The sequence below is a fragment of the Carcharodon carcharias genome, chromosome 6 (assembly GCF_017639515.1).
Source record: "Carcharodon carcharias isolate sCarCar2 chromosome 6, sCarCar2.pri, whole genome shotgun sequence".
Lineage (NCBI taxonomy): Eukaryota > Metazoa > Chordata > Chondrichthyes > Lamniformes > Lamnidae > Carcharodon > Carcharodon carcharias.
This window is the reverse complement of record NC_054472.1, coordinates 145,500,893-145,521,466: the sequence shown is the minus strand read 5'-3', so window position 1 is coordinate 145,521,466 and position 20,574 is coordinate 145,500,893. Positions and strand designations below refer to the sequence as shown.

The following is a 20,574-nucleotide window of genomic DNA, read 5'->3' as shown; positions in this document are numbered from 1 at the left end:
ATAGCCTATACATATGCTATACTGTCAAAAATGCTGATTTCAATCAGATGTTAAACTAAGGACCGTGTTCAGGTGGATGTAAAAGGCACGATTACAAAATCTCTTATGCAACATCACTAAAACAGGTTGGGTCATATCTTTGTTTATGGGGATTTTCTGTGTGCAGATTGGCTGTCCCTACATTACAACTGTGACTACAATTTGAAGGTAACTCTATTGTTTAAAGCTGAGATGCCTTGGGGATTTAAAGGCTCTATGATAAGCGCATCTTTTTTTTTGGGATGCTAGAAGGAGTGGTGACTAAGGAGATGGGTTTTTGAGGAAAGTCTTAAAGCAGGAGAATGAGTTGGATGGGTATAATGAGCAAATGCCAAACTAGTTAGCTGAAAGTGCATCTGCTGATTGTGAGACAAAATGAGTGACTCCCACAAGAAACCACAGTCAAAAGAACGAAGATGTTGATGGTGGAGGTGGGGAAGAGGGTGGTGGAGGGATTTGTAAGGCTGAAAGTAATTATAGAAAAAAATGAAGTGATGCCTAAGTTTACGCATCGAATAATGGAGCATTAGCCATTGCAGTACTGGTCCTCGAAGACACATCACAAAGGGCTGAATTTTACATTTCTTGGTGGGGTGAGTGAGGTGGAACAGAAACTGAGGGGTCCACTCGTTCCCATCGTCTCCGTGCATCCAATCAAGCATCACAAGGACAACTAGTGGCCATCCAGCAGGAAGTAGGCCAATTAGAGGAGCAAAAGGGTGCTCCGCACCCAATTGGTCCTGCAGGCTGGGATGTCATGTGGAAGAGGGATAATAACACGAACAGGAAGTCGATCATGGCTAGAATTGTGAAGGCCCCCTGCTCTCATAATCAGTGTTTATTTTTTATTGAAGGTACAAAAAGATAAACAATATCAAAAAAAATATACAGACACTACCACTTTCCTAGCAGAATCAACCATTCAACCATGGTCTCAGTGCCAGGCATTTCTTCCGCCCTTGTGCCTCCTCATTATAGCTGCCGTAAATCACTTGCAAACTTTTTCACGTCCGACACCCAAGAAATGCAACAGGCAATTAAAAATTGCAGATGATTGGGTTGTCAACAAGCTTAATAGTTTGTTAATTCATGCTTTCAAAATGGCAGGTGGACTGCTGATTTCTGCAGTTGCTCACTTTGCATAATTTCGGTGACTGGTGTGGTAACGTTGGACGTCGTATTACCGACACAACATCATCACGTCCTATTTGACATTCATGTGGGGGGTGGTTTCCACCCAATTAATGAACGTAAAATCCAGCCCAGAGTCTCCAACATTAACTCTTGATTTCCCAGTTCAACAGCCTTGGTGACCTTCTGACTTTTAGACATGAATCTTTCACCTACATTTCTTGATCAGACTCATGTTGGCCCTTGTGGTAGTGTAGAATTGGAGCTGTATCGCTGAACAGTGTCTCCAGTATTAATTCAGTCCTTGCTGTATAGGTGCGGTGGATCTAGATGCAATTGCTGATGAGACAGAAAGGAAGGCTTTGGAAGGGATCATCAGTAACTTTGGACAAACTCCATGCCAACTCCTGAAGGTAAAGCTAAGTTGTTGGCCTCTCTTATAAACACTATTCATTTAATATTATTTTCTCCCTTGCATTTTCTTCTTTTCCAATTTGCTGTCTTTATTTCCTGACTCATTGTTAATGGACAGAATCTTCTGCTCTCACTGCTTGGAGGAGGGAAGGCCAATTAATGACCACTTAAGGGCCTCATCCAGTGGTGGGCAGGCCTGCCACCATGTGGCATGCATAACAGCTAAAACCATGCGGCCAGACTGTCACCTCTGGTGGAAGGGGGTGACCTGTTGTGAGCCACACCTTGCCCTTACTGTTGACCCCCCCTACACCCCTCTTCCCATGACCCTCTCCACCCCACTCCACCTTCCCCTGCGTTACCTACCTGTGGCCTGGGTCCATGATCTTGGGACTCAAGTAGGTGCTTTTCCTGCAGTAGCCTTCTCAGTGGCCCTGCTGAGCCCAAGAGCTGCCGGCCAATCTCTCAGCTTGTGGGACTTGCGCTCCACAGGGTTTTGATTCCAGGGTGGCGGCATCTCCACTGCCTGATTGGCTTGTGTTTCCTAACCTTCCCGAAAAGAGGCAGTGTGGGACTCTCGCTGGTTCTCCAGCAAGCAGGCAAGACCCCAACGCCACAACAACATTCCGCCCAGTATCTCTAATGTTCATCCCTGCTGCGTTAGTTGAGTTTCATTTTAAATGTCAATTTCATTGAATCAATTGCCCCTTTGGGCTTTTGGTCCCCATGTTATCATATTATGCAGTTCAGTTTCATTCCCATTCTAACATCACAATCCTGTGATTCTTACTGCAAAGCATGTGTGTCTGTGTACGTATTTGTGTTTGTTGGTGTGTGGGCCTGTATGTGTCTATGAGGTGAAAACGAACTCAGCTGTGAAGTCCAATACATGAAGAATGGTCAGTTTGGAAAGGTACCACATACCTCAGTACTAATCAGCATCTTCAGAAGAGAACATAAGAAATCGAAGTGGGAATAGGTCATATGAATCCTTGAGCCTGGCTCCACCATTCAATAAATGATGGCTGAATTTCCAAGTCAACTCTACTTTCTTGACTTCTCCCCATATTCCTTGAAACCCTTAGTATTCAAAAATCAATTTCAGTCCTGAATCTCCCTAATGACTAAGCATCCACAACCCTCTGGAGTAGAGAATTCCAAAGATTCAGAACAACTTGAGTGGAAAAATTTCTCTTCGACTCAGTCCTGACTGGCCACTTACTTATCCTGGAACTATGATCCCCAGTTCTAGGTTCTAGCCAAGGAAAACAGCCTCTCAGCATCTTCCCTATCAATCCTTCTATTAATTTCATACGATTCAATGAGATCATTTCACATTCTTCTAAATTCAAGAGAATAAAGGCACATTTTACTCAGTCTCTCCTCACAGCATAGCCCTCTCATCCCAGGAGGGGTAGAGAAAGTTGGGATGTTGGGAAGGAGGATTTTCATCCTTAACAACAAAAAAATTACTAATTCTTGATATTATTTAATTCTCCTTTCCTTCCAGGAGCCACATCCTCCACGTCTTACTGCAGAGAACGCTGCCCGACGCTTAGGACGATTTGACTATGCACCAAACGTCTTTGAGCACCTGGGCCAACTCAAACCCTTCTATGTTGAGGTAAATGGTTATCTAGTTGACCTACCTGTGCAGAGGTAAAGGTATTTAAGGATGAGGCACCCCTTCCCCCATCTCCTTCTTACATAGACTTTACAGCATAGAAACAGACCATTCAATCCAACTGGTCTATGCCGGTAAAAGCAAAAAAACTGCGGATGCTGGAAATCCAAAACAAAAACAAAAATAAAAATACCTGGAAAAACTCAGCAGGTCTGACAGCATCTGCAGAGAGGAGCACAGTTAACATTTCAAGTCCATATGACTCTTCAACAGAACTAAGAAAAAATAGAAGAGAGGTGAAATATAAGCTGGTTTAAGGGGGAGTGAGATAAGTAGAGCTGGATAGAGGGCCAGTGATAGGTGGAGATTGCCAAAAGATGTCATAGACAAAAGGACAAAGAGGTGTTGACGGTGGTGATATTAGCTAAGAAATGTGCTAATAGGTGACATTAAGGGTAGAAAGCAGGACGAGCAAGGTACAGATAGCCCTAGTGGGGAGGGGGGAAGGGATCGAAATAGGCTAAAAGGTAGAGATAAAACAAGGGATAGAAATACATTTAAAAATAATGGAAATAGGTGGGAAAAGAAAAATCTATATAAATTATTGGGAAAAAGGGGGATCGGAAAGGGGGTGGGGATGGAGGAGAGAGTTCATGATCTAAAATTGTTGAACTCAATATTCAGTCCGGAAAGCTGTAAAGTGCCTAGTCGGAAGATGAGGTGCTGTTCCTCCAGTTTGCGTTGAGCTTCACTGGAACATTGCAACAGGCCAAGGACGGACATGTGGGCATGAGAGCAGGGTGGAGTGTTGAAATGGCAAGCGACAGGGAGGTCTGGGTCATGCTTGCGGACAGACCGAAGGTGTTTGGTCTCTCCAATGTAGAGGAAACCGCACTGGGAGCAGCGAATGCAGTAGACATGTGGTCTATGCTAGTGTTTATCACCCACACAAGCCTCCTCCCACCGTACCTCAATTAACCTATTAGACTTATCCTTCTATTCCTTTCTTATTCATTTATTTGCCTTGTTTCCCCTTGGTGATATTTAATAAATGCTTGTTAGTGATGCCCAAAAAGGTAGGAACAAAAGGTCATTTCCTCTACTAGAAAGACCAATTGAACTTCCTTATGCATCATCTATTTATTCTAAATTCTCATATGAATGAATAAATATAGGAAAAATTAAATAATGCATCCATGCTATTCGCCTCTACTTTCTGCGGTAGCAAGTTCCACGTTCTAATAACTCTTAGTGAGCAATTTCTTCTTATTTAAGCTATCAAGACCCTGCAGAATTTTAAAAACTTCCATTAAATCTGTCCTTCATTCCTGCGATCATTCTGGGAAATTTATTCTGCATGCTCTCCAAGGCTTTTTGGGTTTTTTAATAAGCTTTTTTTGTAAGATTTTTGAGTCCCCCACTGCCAGCACCCCCCCTCCGAAAAATAGCTGCTGACAAGTGTGGAACAGCTCAATGGATGCTGGCAACTGACTCAAGTGGTCATCATTCAAGTGTGAACCTAGATAGGGCGGTTCATTGGGGGTATTTGGTCAAGATGAAAGTAGGAAAAAGCATCATAGCCAAGATTGAACTTGCCTTATTCAATGTCATTTTTTTTTCAGCCATGGGATGTCGGTGTCACTGCAAGGCCAGTGTTTGATGCCCATCCCTAATTGCCTTTGAACTGAGTGGCTTGCTAGGCCATTTCAAAGGCAGTTAAGAGTCAGCCACATTGCTGTGGGTCTGAAGTCACATATAGGACAGACCAGGCAAAAATGGCAGACTTCCTTCCCTAAAGGGAATAAATGAATCAGAAGGGTTTTTACAACAATCGATGATAGTTTCAGGGTGACCATTATTGAAACTAGCAGGATCCCTTTCAGAGGAGTCATTGGATAGGAACTATAATTTCCACTGTAATCGAATAGTCTGACACCACTAACAGTCACAGTTCAAGAAAGAGCTGGATAAGCTACTGGAATTTTGTCTTTCTTGCACGATTTGGCCTATACCAATGAGACTAACTCTTAACTGCCTCTAATTGCTCTAACCCAGAAAGAATCAGTGACTTTAGGAGTGGAGGGAAGAAAAGCGGGCTGGAATAAGCTAAGCTGAAGAACAGTATATTCAATGTGCCAAAAAAACTCTACATTTATCTCACCTATGACCTAACTACTGTCTTGTGCAAGTTCAACATTACCTACATATTTTTACATTCTATTGGTTTGTTGATTGCTGCTGTTAATTGGTTGGACAACACGAACATCAAACCTACTAATGTCCCATTCCAAGGAGTTTCTTGCCTTTTTAGATCTTATCTACTTGCATTGCCACCTTTGATGACCAACATGCCAAGTTCCTCAGTTTCTTTACTACTGTATTCTACTTCAAATATGATCATTCAAGGTGTACTTCCTTTGCCTACTTGCTTCCAATTTGTGTTATTTCACATTTTTACATTAAATTACATCTGCCATCAATTGGTCTATCATGCTAGCCTATCTATAATTGGTGCAATTTACTGTACCTCAATTTTGGTGTTATTAGCAAATTTTGACACCGTTTCCTTAATATTCAAGATAATTCCAGATAATTTTTTTAGAGAAGGTAGAAGCTGTTAAAAGCCATTCAGCAGTGCATCCCAGGAAACTGTCCATTTGCTCCTACTTTTTGCTTTTTAACTATCAATGGAGTCACATTTCCCTTAAATCATGCAACATATTGCATTTGTGCGTGCGCACACAGTGCTCCACCTAGCGGCCAGATGCAGCTTTTCCTCAATGACGTGAAAGGAAACACTTGCATTTATTACACCTTTCAGAATCTCCGAACAATCCAGAATGATTCATGTGCCTTTGGAATGTAACCACTGTTGTAGTGAAATGCAACAATCAATTTGCCTAGAGCAAGACCCCACCCCACAAACAGCAAATGGCCAGATAATCTGTATTTGGTAAGCATTGGTTGAGGGATAATTTTTTTTTAATGTGGGCATCACTGGCTAGGTCAGCATTTATTGCCATCCCTAATTAAGAGTCAATCTGGAGTCACCAGACCAGGTAAGGGCAGCAGATCTCCTAGTGAACCAGATGGGTTTTACGACAATCGACAATGGTTTTGTGGTCATCATCAGACTTTTAATTCTGAGATTTTGTTATTGAATTCAAATTTCACCATCTCCTGGGTCTCCAGAGCATTACCCTAGGTCTTCTGGAATACTAGTCTAGTGACAATACCACTATGCCATCACCTCCCCCATATTGTCCAGGTCACTGACAGAACTCTCCTCCTCTTTTTCAAAATAGTATCCTAGGATCATTAAAGTCTGCCTGAAAGGGCAGACTGAGCCTTGTGTGGTTTAATGTCTCTTCCAAAAGATGGCACATTGTAGTATTCCATCAGCACACTCGTTTTGGATACTCTTGGACTTCACAGAGAGCTGAGAGATATTCAGAAGAAAAGTGTTTGGCACCAAAAAGGAAACAAACTTCTAAAAAAAACAAAACAAAAACAGAATTACCTAGAAAAACTCAGCAGGTCTGGCAGCATCAGCGGAGAAGAAAAGAGTTGACGTTTTGAGTCCTCATGACCCTTCAACAGAACTGAGTGAATCTGAGGAAAGGGGTGAAATATAAGATGGTTTAAGGTGGGGGCTGGGGAGAGAAGTGGGGTGTGGTGTGGTTGTAGGGACAAGCAAGCAATGATAGGAGCAGATAATCAAAATATGTCACAGACAAAAGAACAAAAGAACACAGGCGTTGATGGTGGTGATATTATCTAAATGAATGTGCTAATTAAGAATGGATGGTAGGGCACTCAAGGTACAGCTCTAGTGGGGGTGGGGTGGAAAGACTAGCAGGGCATAAAAGATTTAAAAATAATAGTAATAGGTGGGAAAAGAAAAATCTATATAAATTATTGGAAGAAAACAAAAGGAAGGGGGAAGAAACAGAAAGGGGGTGGGGATGGAGGAGGGAGTTCAAGATCTAAAGTCGTTGAATTCATTATTCAGTCCGGAAGGCTGTAAAGTGCCTAGTCGGAAGATGAGGTGCTGTTCCTCCAGTTTGCATTGGGCTTCACTGGAACCATGCAGCAAGCCAAGGACAGACAGGTGGGCAAGAGAGCAGGGTGGAGTGTTAAAATGGCAAGCGACAGGAAGGTTTGGGTCATTCTTGCGGACAGACTGCAGGTGTTCTGCAAAGCGGTCACCCAGTTTACGTTTGGTCTCTCCAATGTAGAGGAGACCGCATTGGGAGATACGAATGCAGTAGACTAAGTTGGGGGAAATGCAAGTGAATGGAGTGTTTGGGCCCTTGGATGGTGAGGAGAGAGGAAGTGAAGGGGCAGGTGTTGCATCTTTTGCGTGGGCGTGGGGAGGTGCCATAGGTGGGGATTGAGGAGTAGGGGGTGATGGAGGAGTGGACCAGGGTGTCCCGGAGGAAAAAAACATTTTGATTAGTAGAGCAGATGTGGGAGTTCAATTTGAGATCACAAGTGATAGAGCCAAATAGGTTAGGACTGAAGGTGAAGTCATCAAAGGGAAATGATGGTGTCTGGACAGTTGTACTGGATTCAGGAAGCACTTTTTAATACTGAGGATAATGAAGATCAGGAACTCTCCTCCCAGACGGATATGAATGCTGGACAAGTGAAACTATCAAGACTGAGATTGGTATATATCTGTTGGCTGATGGTATCAAAGGATATGGAGCAAAAGGCAGAGAAATTGTGTTGGGATACAGACCAGTCTTGACCTATTAAATGGCAGAATGGACTCAAGGGATTGAATGACCTAATTGTTTTCCTATGAGTTGAAAGACATTAGTGGACAGGACTTTTGAAGAATTTGAAGGAAACGATTTTCATAATTTTATTGTCGGGCATTTGGGAGATGAAGATGTAGGTACTCAGCTACTACAACTAAGGTATGTGGACTAAGCATTTGGAGCATTATCAGCAAAAGTTTAGATAGATTGCTGATCAGCCTTAAAAGGTGTTCAGTATGAGGAAAGAATAGAGATGCTCAGTGCAATTCATGTGATAGTCTCCAAGTACGAAATGGGACCCTCTGTAATTCTTGTGCTTCCAAAAACAATAATATTAATAGCAGAATGTAGGAAAGCCGACATAACTTCATCTGTCTTCTTTCAGGGCATCAGCGATGATATTCCACTTGTGCAGGCCTTGGTGCCCAAAAAACAAGCGGACTCTTATATTACTCCATATGTTCTGGTGAGTAGACAGTGTTGTAAAACATCAAAATCATCAGTTTCTCTCTTCTTTAAATAAAAGTGAACCTGATCACAAATGACGACGTGACTAGCACCTATAATAACAGTAAGGAAGTAACAGGAGGACTAAAAAGATAAATATGGTGTCCAAAAATACTTGCATTCTGTGGTTGTCTGAATAGACAGAATGAAGGAAACTTTCTTTTTTATTCGTTCATGGGATGTGGGTGTCACTGGCTCAGACAGCATTTATTGCCCATCCCCAATTGCCTTGTTCAGAGGGCATTTAAGAGCCAACCACATTTGCTGTGGGTCCAGAGTCACATATAGGCCAGATCAGGTAAGAATGACAGATTTTCTTCCCTAATTAGTGAACCAGATGGGTTTCAATGACAATTGGCAGTGGTTTCATGGTCATCATTAGACTTTTAATTCTAGATTTTTATTGGATTCAAATTGGGATCGTGGTGGGATTTGAACCCGGGTTCCCAGAGTATTACCCCTGGGTTTCTGGATTACCAGTCTAGTGACAATACCACCACGATACCCTGGAGAAACCAATGTGACCACTAGATTCAGGAATGCTCAAAGTCTATGCCAATCGGTTCACACAGGCGTGGAAACACTTCACATCTGGCCTTGAAATGTTGTGGCTTCCAACAAGGAAGGAAGAGCTTGCATTTATTATTGTGCCTTTCATGACTTCCAGACATCCAAAGCACTTTACAGTCAATATAGCATTTTGAAGCAAAATACAGCAAATGCTGGAAATCTGAAATAAAGCATGGAATTCTATGATGCACCCCCCCCTCCCCCATCCCCAAGGAAGACAGCCAGTGTGGGGGGTTGGGGGGGGGAATGTGCTAAAATTGGGTGCCATGTTGGTGGCAGTATGCCCATCTCTGCTGGTACTCTACCACTGATGGTGGGGGCATCGGGTAGCCCACCTGCCCTGGGGCCAATTGAACGTAAGAACTAGGAGCAGGAGTAGACAATTCAGCCCCTCAAGCCTGCCCTGCCATTCAGTACGATCATGGCTGATCTAATTTTGGCCTCAAATCCAATTTCCCGCCCTCTCCCCGTAAACTTTCAACCCGTTACTATTTAAAAATCTGTCTATCTCCTCCTTAAATTTATTCAGCGTCCTGGCGTCCATTGCACTCTGAGGTAGTGAATCCCACAGATTCACGACCCTTTGAGAAAAGTAATTCCTCCTCATCCCTGATTTAAATCTACCACCTCTTAGCCTAAAACTATGGCCTCTTGTTCTAGAATGCCCCACAAGGGGAAACATCCGCTCCACGTCTACTTTGTCTATCCCCTTTAGCATCTTATATACTTCAATTAGATCTTCTCTCATCCTTCTAAACTTCAGCAAGTATAGGCCTAAACTGCTCAATCTTCCCTCATATGACAAGCCCCGCATCTCTAGAATTAATCTAGTGAACCTTCTCTGAACTGCCTCCAAAGCAACTACATCTTTCCTCAAGTAAGGGACAATTACCCCTGGTATTTTACCAGCGGTGGGAGCGTCAATGCTTTGTGGCGGACCTGGTGGCCTTGTTTGTGTGCTATGGGGTTCTCTCCTGGTTAGGCACCTTATGGAGACTGCACCTCCACCCTGCCAAACCTGGCCTCACCACCACCCTCACCAGGATCAGGCTGGCAGACAAAACCCCAGATGTACCTTGAATCCCTGGATCCTTTTTGTTGGGGACTGGCCACCACTCCCTCAGAGATAGGATTTCCTCCTAGGTGGGAATGGAAATCCTGCCCTGAGCCAATTAACAGCCTGACGGTCATTAAATACTAATCCTGGATCCTCTGCCCACTTGTTTCACTTGGTGGGAATGCCATACCATTGCTGTTAGTAAACACTCTTTGTTTCTTTCAGGTCACAGTGAGTATGAATGGTTTGATAGGAACACATGGCTGGCTGCCATACGACAAAAAAAATTCCAAATGCTTCACCTTCACCCGGGATCCAATCGCCTCCAATGTAAAGTAAGTGCAATTTGTGAGATGGTTTCAGTTTCATAATTCATATAATTCCACCACAACTCTAAGTTGATAATTCCTTCAATGCTCCTTTAAAGTCATCATCTCCTTTAATATTCTCACTAACCCTAGAGTCTCTGTCTCCTTTAACACTCACACATTGACCCCTAGAGTTGCTGTCTTCTCTAACACACCAACCCCTAGAGTTACGTCCCCTTTGTTACAACCACAGCTGATGTTATATGCTGAGCAAGCTAAATCCCAGTGGAAAACTTATCTTACTGATTGTAACTTTTTTTTTGTATTTTGAAAATGAGGGAAAGAACTACTGATTCCAAAAGCATAGAATCCCAGTAACACTTTTAGGATTCTAAAACTAAAAGATTAATTAACAAGAAGAAAAAACTTAAGCGCACAAGATTAAAGTTACACAGTTAAAAGAGTTTTACAAAAATCCCCCAAAAAACCCATTTATTCAGAAGACACAAGTAAGCAACTTGGCAAAAGCTCCCCTATAGGTTTTTAACCATAAAAATCCAGTAATATTACCCAAGGCAAATAACTGCTGTCACTTTAGTAAAGGTATACCACACGACTTCTCAACTCTCTTCCACTCTGCTGCAGAAATCTCAAAAGAAAGGTTCAGAAACAGACTGCTTTCTGAAACCAAAGACTTCTCTGGCCAACACCAACTCAGCTTAGCATCTTTCCTTAAATATCCTTTTCCCCATTATTTTAGATTCCATTGTCCTAAGCACCTCTTTGAGCTCAACTTTTCTAAAATATAAAAATCTTTCATGTTTTCCTATTGCCTCCACTTTCGGGTCAAATAAAATTTAATAACCTTCCCTTGATTTCTTATGAAACCTTTGTAAGTTGTAAAAGTTCCTTGTCACTTCTAAACTCCCCTTTGAAATTTAACAGCTGAAAAGTCAAGTCCCTTCCTATCACCTAATGCAAATTTTAAAATCCAACCTATTTTACCTTCAACTTCACCATGGCCTTTCATTACAAATGCATGCATCTGGCTCCTTTACCTCTCATCACTCAGTTCCCACAGACAAGCTGTATTTCCCCAGTTTAACAAATGGGCACAAGCACACACAAGTGCGCGTGCACATGCACATACACATACTTTACAGAATGCCACCATGATCCCAAAATATTAAATTAATAACATCCATCTTCACACCTTTAACACTCACACTGACCCCTAGAGTTAATCTTCTTTAACACACTGACCCCGAGTTATGTAATCTTGAATACATTGACCCCTAGTGTTACTGTCTTCTTTAACACTCACACACTGACCCCGAGACTTACTGTCTTCCTTAACACATTGACCCCGAGAGTTACTTTCTTTTTTAACATTCACATACTGACCCCGAGAGTTGCTGCCTTCTTTAACACTCACACGCTGAGTCCAGGAGTTATTGTCTCCTTTAACGTTTACGATAATGTCTCTAGAGCAGTCTCCAGTCTTCATGAGTTCAGCGTGTAAAAGTTTCATGAATTAGTTCACCATCAACCTGTGAACTGAGTTTTAAAAGTTTTATCCTTTCTATTATTATTTCAACAGGACTCAGCGCTTCCTGTCAGGCCCTTTTGCTCCTGGTGTCTATTTATCGCCAAAGATCCTGGCCGTTTCCCCTGATGGAAAACTTCTCTTCAGTGGTGGTCACTGGGACAATAGTCTCCGGGTTACATCATTGAGCAAGGGCAAAGTGACGGGACACATCATAAGGCACATAGGTCAGTAACAGCCAATCTTCATCACCACGATGACACTTTTACTGTGTTCATCAAGACCAACAGAAAATAGAAATGGGCATCCAGAACCAGATTTTCCCAACATAGATTATGTGAAGGGCATAGCACCATCTGTACTGTCCATCAAACATTCTGAGAGCAGATATAGAAAAGATATAGAGTGAAGTTCCACTACTCTGTCTTGATGACATTTTGGCCCAGCAGATTCTATCTTATTTTTAATTCCTTTATGTGATGTGAGCATTACTGGCAAGGCTAGCATTTAGCACCCATTCCTAATTGCCCTTGAGAAGGTGGTGGTGAGCTACCCTCTTCAGCAGCTGCAGTCCTGTGTGTAGGTGCATCCATAGTGCAGTTAGGGAGGGAGTTCCAAGATTTTGACTTAGTGACAATAAAGGAACGGAAGTACATTTCCAAGTCAGGATGACGTGATTTGAAAGGGAACTTGCAGGTCATGGTGTTCCCATGCACCTGTTGCCCTTGTTCTTCTAGGTGGTAGAGATTGCATGTTTGGAAAGTGCTGTCAAAGAAGCCTTAGTGAGTTGCTATAGTGCACCTTGTCCATAATACACACTGCTGCCACTGTGCACTGGTTTTGGAGGGAGTGAATGTTTAAGGTGGTGGATGGGGGTGGGGGGGCATCAAGCGGGCTGCTTTGTCCTCGATGGTGGCAACCTTCTTGAGTGCTGAAGCGCTCATTCAGGCAAATGGAGAGCATTCCATCATACCCTTAACTTGTGCCTTGTTAATGGACCTTCGAAGTCAGAAGGTGAGTTGCTCACCGCTGAATTCCTAGCCACAGTATTAATATGGTTGATCCAGTTCAGTTTCTGGTCAATGGTAACCTCCAGGATGTTGATGGTGGGGGGTTATCTCCATTAACATCATAGCACCATGGATTCTTCCAGGCATCAAAGAAATTAGACCTTTGGTCAATTAGCTGGGACTGAATTGAAACCAGATTGTACAGCCAACAAAATGAGAAAGAAGGGAGGAACTGAGGTATTTTTGTTGGGGGTACATGCACTATGTCTAGGGAGCTTTACCTGAATCTAATATATGTTCTACAAAACCTACAACAACTTGACAAAGTGTATAGGGAATTAATTCTGCATCTAAGCTATGATGAATTTGACCTCAAACTATTTGACACTGATGTGTGCATCTGAAATTTTCCTGCACTGATGACCAGTAAATACTATGCTGAATTTGCAATATGTGCTTTTTATTTAATCATAGGATTATGTGGGATTGTATAGGATATACGGCACTGAAACTGGCCGTTCGATCCAACCAGCCCATGCTAACATTTATGTTCTTCTTGAGCCTCCTTCCATTTTTTCTCATCTAAATCTATCATCCTAACCCATTATTTCTGTCTTCCTCATATGCTTGTCTAGTTTCCCCTCAGCCTTCTTTCTTCAAGTGAAAAGAGACCCAACATGTTCATTCTTTCCTAACGTATATTGCAATGCATTTCTGGCATCACCCTTGTAAATCTTCTCTGCATCCTCTTTAGTGGCTCTATATCCTCCCCTCCAAGCCACACACAATCCTGATTTGGAAATATATTGCTGTTCCTTCACTTCGCTGGATCAAAATTCTGGAACTCCCTCCCTAACTGCACTATGGGTGTACCTACAATACATGGACTGCAGCAGTTCAAGATGGCAGCTCACCACAACCTTCTCAAGGACAATTAGGGATGGGCAGTAAATGCTGACCTAACCAGCAATGCTCACATCCCACGAACGAATAATTTAAAAAAAGTCCTTTTTATAATATGGTGAGTAGAACTGCACACAGTATTTACAAGTGTGGTCCAACCAAGGTTCAATACAGGTTTAGCATAACTTCCCTACTTTTCAATTCTATCTCTCTAAAGATAAAGCCTAGTGCCTGATTTGCTTTTTATTTGGCCTTGCTAACCTTTGGTACAACTTTTAATGATCTGTGTATATGTACTTCAAGATCCCTTTCTCTGTTCCTCTACCCCTAAATTCTCAATTTTCAAGTAATAAGTGACTCTCCTATTCATCCTACCTAACTGTAGTACCTTACATTTATCTGTAATCAATTTCATTTGCCAATTATTTGCCCATTCTTAAAGTTTATTAACATCTCCCTGTCATTTGTTGCAGTCCTCCTCGGTATTGATTACCTTCCACCCGCCAACCCCACCTTGCTCCCCCACCCCCCCCAACACACATTGCCTCACCCACACTTTGATGTAATCTGCAATTTTAGAAATAGTATTTTTGATTCCAGAGTCCAAATCAGTAATATAAATTGTGAACAGCAGTGGTCCAAGCACTGATGCTTATGAAATACCACTTCCCACCTTCTCCCACTCTGAATAACCACCCTTTTCTCCCACTCTCTGCTTTCTGCCTTGATGCTAGCTAGCAATCTATTCTGCGCTTGTCCCCTGAGTCCACCTTCTCTGACCTTATTCATTAGTCTATTGTGGGGCATCTTAACGAAGGCCTTTTGCAAATCCAGATAAATTACATTACTGCATTACCATTGAGCAGGTAACAAAGAGAGTAGACAAGGTATTCAATAAAGTTGGTCAAGCAAGAGTTACCTATTTGAAATCCATGCTGACTATTCATTATTATATTTTGTTTTCTATATGTTCTTTAGCTGTTCTCCTTTAGAAGGGATTTCATTATAGCTTTTATTTCCCCCAGATATTGTAACATGCCTTGCACTGGACCATTGTGGCATCTATCTGATCTCAGGATCAAGGGACACTACCTGCATAGTATGGCAGGTCATCCAGCAGGTAAAATGCCCCCGAGGGATTTTTCTTTTATTTATTCTTTCATGGAGAGGCAGTGGCGGTGGCATAGTGATATTGTCACTAGACTAGTATTCCAGTGGAACCAGGGTAATGCTCTGAGGACCCGGGTTTGAATCCCATCATGGCATTCAATGAAAGTCTGATGATGACCATTACCAATTGTCGTAAAAACCAATCAGGTTCACTAATGTCCTTTAGGGAGGAAATCTGCCATCCTTACCTGGCCGGGCCTACGTGTGACTCCAGACCCAGAGCAATGTGGTTGACTCTTAAATGCCCTCTGAACATCGACAATAAATGGGCAATAAATGCTGGCTGAGCCAGCGATGCCCACATCTCATGAACAAATTTTTAAAAAGTGGGATGTAGGTGCAAGGCCAGGCCAGCATTTGTTGCCCATTGCTAATTACCCTTGAACTGAGTGGCTTGCTTGTCCATTTCAGAGGGCAGTTAGGTGTCAACCACATTGCCGTGGGTCTGGAGTCACAAGGTCAGATAAGATAAGGATGGCAGATTTCCTTCCCTAAAGGACATTAGTGAACCAGACGGGTTTTTACAACAATTGATGATAGTTTCATGGTCAACATTACTGAGACTAGCCTTCAATTCCAGACTTAATTAATTCAATTTAAATTCCACCAGCTGCCACTACACCATGGTCTCCCTAAAGCTTGGCCTAAATAGCCAAGTGGTTATGGTACTGGGTTTGTAACCCCAAGATCAAGAGTTCAAATCTCACAATGGCAAACTATGAAACAATGTAACTTCATCTAAAACAGATGGAAACGTGTTTGGCTTGGCTTAAATAGCCAAGTGGTTATGGTACTGGGTTTGTAACCCCAAGATCAAGAGTTCAAATCTCACAATGACAAACTATGAAACAATGTAACTTCATCTGAAACAGATGGAAACAGGTTTACTCAAAAGAGTATCAAGAGTTCAAATCTCACAATGGCAAACTATGAAATAATGTAACTTCATCTGAAACAGATGGTCTCCCTAAGATGCACCATAGGTGAGAATAATGATGTTGTGAGAGTGTGTTGAACCAGCTGGGTCATTGATTTTAGCTCAGTATCTCATTTCATCTCTGCCTCATTGTCGGCATATCACAGAGAGAGGCACACTGTGGAGGTTCCAGGACCTTCTCCAACTTAAAACCTTTTAGAGAAAACAAAAATACCTTTAAGTGCAACAAATTCAGTCCTTTTTTCTTTTCATTCATTGCTAAAGTGGAGGTGGCCAAACCTTCTAAACTCCAGACATTCAGGGGCTGCAGGACACGGACAACCTTTACAAACACATTTTTATCACCCCCCCGCCTCAGCTGACATCAGCTTCACACTTCACACACACACCGCTCAGCTGACAAATCAGTACTCCTCCATTTTGAACACCACTTGGCAGAAGCCCTGAGGTTGACAAGGGCGCAGATGTACTCTGGGTGGGGGACTTCTATGTCCATCGCCAAAAATGGCTAGCTAGCACCACTACAGACCGAGCTGGCCGAGTCCTAAAGGACATAGCTGCTTCAGTGGGTCTTTTTTTTTCCGTCATGGGATGTGGGCCTTGCAGGCAAGGCCAGCATTTATTGTCCATCCCTAATTGCCTGTGAAAGAAGGTGGTGAGCTGCCTTCTTGAACTGCTGCAGTCCATGTGGTGTAGGTACACCCACAGTGCTATTAGGGTGGGAGTTCCAGGATTTTGACCCAGCGACAGTGAAGGAATGGCAAGATACTTTCAAGTCAGGATGGTGAATGGCTTGCAGGGGAACTTCCATGTGGTGGTGTTCCTATGTGTCTGCTGCTCTTGTTCTTCTACATAGTAGCGGTCGTGGATTTGGAAGGTGCTGTCTGAGAAGTCTTGGTGAGTTCCTGCAGTGCAACTTGTAGATGGTACACACTGCTGCCACTGTTTGACGATGATGGAGGGAGTGAATGTTTGTGGCTGTGGTGCCAGTCAAGAGGGCTGCTTTGTCCTGGATGGTGTCAAGCTTCTTGAGTGTTGTTGGAGCTGCACTCATCCAGGCAAGTGGGGAGTATTCCATCATTTGTGTCTTGTAGATGGTGGACAGAGTTCCAAGAAACAGGAGGGAAGTTACTTGCCACCAGATTCCTCGCCTCTCACCTACACTTGTAGCCACAGTATTTATATGGCTAGCCCATTTCAGTTTCTGGTCAATGGTAAGTCCCAGGATGTTGACAGTGGGGTTTCAGAGATGGTGATGCCATTGAATGTCAAGGCTCAATGTTAGATTCTGTCTTGTTGGAGATGGTCACTTGTATGGCGATAATGTTATTTGCCACATGTCAGCCCAAACCTGGCTATTGTCCACATCTTGCTGTATTTGGACATGAACTGCTTCAGTACCTGAGGAGTCACGAATGGTGCTAAACATTGTGCCACCATCAGCAAACATCCCCATGTCTTACCTTATGATGGAAGGAGGGTCATTGATGAAGCAGCTGAAGATGCTTGGGCCAAGGACAATACCTTGAGGAACGTCTTCAGTGATGCCTCGGAACTGAGATGCCTGACCTCCAACAACCACAACCATTTTTCTGTTAGGTATAACTCCAGCCAGCGAAGAGTTTTCCCCCTGATTCCCATTGACTCCAGTTTTGCTTGGGCCCCTTGATGCCACACTCGGTCAAATACCACCTGGATGTCAAGGGCAGTCACTCTCACCTCACCTCGAGAGTTCAGCTCTTTTGTCCATATTTGAACCAAGGCTATAAGGTCAGGAACTGAGTGACCCTTGCAGAACCCAAACTGAGTGTCAGTGAACAGGTTATTGCTAATGATGATGGAGAGTAGACTGATGGGGAAGTAATTGGCTGGGTTGGATTTGTCCTGCTTTTTGTATACAGGACATACCTGGCAATTTTCCACATTACCGGATAGATGCCGGTGTTGTAGCTGTACTAAAACAGTTTATCTAGGGGCATGGCAACATTTGGAGCACAGGTCTTCAGCACTATTGCTGGAATATTGTCAGGACCCATAGCCTTTGCAGTATCCAGTGCCTTTAGCTGTTTCTTGATATCAGGTGGAGTGAATCAAATTGGCTGAAGACTGGCATCTGTGATGCTGGGGATCTCTGAAGGAGGCCAAGATGGATCATCCACTCGACAATTCTGCAGAATATTGTTGCGAATGCTTCAGCCTTACCTTTTGTACTGATGTGTTGAACTCCCCCATCATTGAGGATGGGATATTTGTGGAGTCTCCTCCAGTGAGTAGTTTAATTATCCACCACCATTCAGGACTGGATGTTGCAGGACTGCAGAGCTAGACCTGATCGGTTGGATGTGGAATCGTTTAGCCCTGTCCATCACCTGCTGCTTATGCTGTTTGGCACACAAGTAGTCCTGTGTTGTAGCTTCACCAGGTTGATACCTCATTTTTAGGTATGACTGGTGCTGCTCCTGGCCTGCCCTCCTGTACTCTTTATTGAACCAGGGTTGATCCCCTGGCTTAGTGGTAATGATAGAGTGGGGACTATGCCAGGCCATGAGGTTACAGATTGTGTTCGAGTACAATTCTGCTGCTGCTGATGGCCCACAGCACCCCATTAATGCCCAGTCTTGAGTTGCTAGATCTGTTCAAAATCTATCCCATTTAGCATTGTGGTAGTGACACACATCATGATGGAGGCTGTCCTCAATGTGAATACAGGACTCTGTCTCCACAAGGACTGTGTGGTGGTCACACCTTACTGATACTGTCATGGATAGATGCATTTGTGGCAGGCAGGTTAGTGAGGATGAGGGCAAGTATACTTTTCCCTTTTGTTGGTTCCCTCACCACCTGCTGCAGACCTTGTCTAGTACTGTCCTTTAGGACTTGGCCAGCCCGGTCGGTAGTGGTGCTACCGAGCCACTCTTGATCCCCTACCCAGAGTACATACTGCACCTTTCCACCCTCAGTGCTTCTTCCAAGTGGTGTTCAACACAGAGGAGTACTGATTTATCAGCTGAGTGTGAGGTGGCAGTGGTGGGAGGTGTTGAGGGGTGCAGTATATGGTGATCAGCAGGAAGTTTTCTTGCCTATGTTTGACTGGATGCCATGAGTCAATGTTCAGGATTCTCAGGGCAACTCCCTCCCAACTGTATACCACAGTTCCGCTACCTCTGCTGAGTTTGTCCTGTTGGTAGGACAGGACATAGGGACGGTGGTGGTGGTGTCAGAGACTTTATCTGTAAGGTATGTCATCATGACTATGACTATGTCAGGCTGTTGCTTAACTGGTCTATGAGACAGCTCTCTCAATTTTGGCACAAGCACCCAGATGTTATTCAGGAGGGCTGAGTTTGCTGTTGTCGTTTCTGGTGCCTAGGTTGATGCCAGGTGGTCTGTCCGGTTCTATTTCTTCCTTACTTTGTTTTTAGCGGTTTGAAAGGTCATTTCAGAGTCAACCATATAGCTGTGGATCTGGAGTTAGCTAGGTTAGACCAGGTAAGGATGGCAGATTTCCTTCCCTAAAGCACATTAGTGAACTAGATGGTCTATACAACAATTGACAATGGTTTCATCATCGTCATTTGACTTTTAATCCCAGATTTTTATTGAATTCAAATTCCACCACCTGTGAAGGTGAGATTCGAACACAGGTCCCAAAAGCATTATCCTAGGTCTCTGGATTACTAGTCCAATGACAACACCACTATACCACCGCCTCCCTCCATGGAACCAACAAGAGTGAAAAACATACTTGACCTCATCCTCCCCAGTCTGCCTGTTGCAGATACATGTCCATTATAATATTGGTCAGAGTGACCACTGCACAGTCTTTGTGGAGACAAAGTCCTGTCTTCACATTGAGGATACCCTCTATCGTGTTGTGTAGCACTACCACCATGTTACATGGGATAGATTTCAAATAGTTCTAGCAATTGAAGACTGGGCATCTGTGAGGTGATGAGGCTATCAGCAGCAGCAAAATTGTATGTAACCACAATCTGTAACCGCATAGCCTGGCATATCTCCCACTCTACTGTTACCATCAAATCAGGGGATTAACCCTGGTTCAATGAAGAGTGCAGGATGGCATGCCAGGAGCAGCACCAAGCATATCTAAAAATAAGGTGTCAGCCTGGTGAAGCCACAACACAGGACTACTTGCGTGCCAAACAGCATAAGCAGCAAGTGATAGAGCTAAGCGATCCCACAACCAACAGATCAGATTTAAACTCAGCAGTCCTGCCACTTCCTGTTTAAAATGGTGGTGGACAATTAAACAAATCACTGGCGGAAGGAGCTGCACCAATATCCCCATCCTCAATGATGGAGGAGCCCAGCACAGCAGTGCAAAAGATCAGGCTGAAGCATTCGCAACAAACTTCAGCCAGAAGCGCCGAAAGGATGATCCATCTCAGCTGCCTCCTGAGGCCCCCAGCATCACAGAGGCCAATCTTCAGCCAATTCGATTCACTGATATTAAGAAACAGCTTAAGGCACTGGATACTGCAAAAGCTATGGACCCTGACAATATTCCAGCATTAGTACTGAAGACTTGTGCTTCAGAATTTGCCGCGCCCCTAGACAAGCTGTTCCAGTAC

At 43.4% G+C, this 20,574-nt stretch overlaps 1 protein-coding gene across 4 annotated transcripts in view; it reads left to right on the top strand.

Moving 5' to 3' along the window:
- Window positions 1-20,574, top strand: part of nbeal2 (neurobeachin-like 2) — a 271,817-nt gene that overhangs the window by 226,406 nt on the left and 24,837 nt on the right. For all 4 annotated transcript variants that reach the window (XM_041189748.1, XM_041189750.1, XM_041189747.1 and 1 more), the window contains 6 exons: window positions 1,486-1,583; window positions 3,095-3,208; window positions 8,360-8,440; window positions 10,334-10,443; window positions 12,017-12,189; window positions 14,901-14,995. In XM_041189748.1, the coding sequence (XP_041045682.1) occupies window positions 1,486-1,583; window positions 3,095-3,208; window positions 8,360-8,440; window positions 10,334-10,443; window positions 12,017-12,189; window positions 14,901-14,995 (671 nt within the window). The remainder of the gene's footprint in view (window positions 1-1,485; window positions 1,584-3,094; window positions 3,209-8,359; window positions 8,441-10,333; window positions 10,444-12,016; window positions 12,190-14,900; window positions 14,996-20,574) is intronic.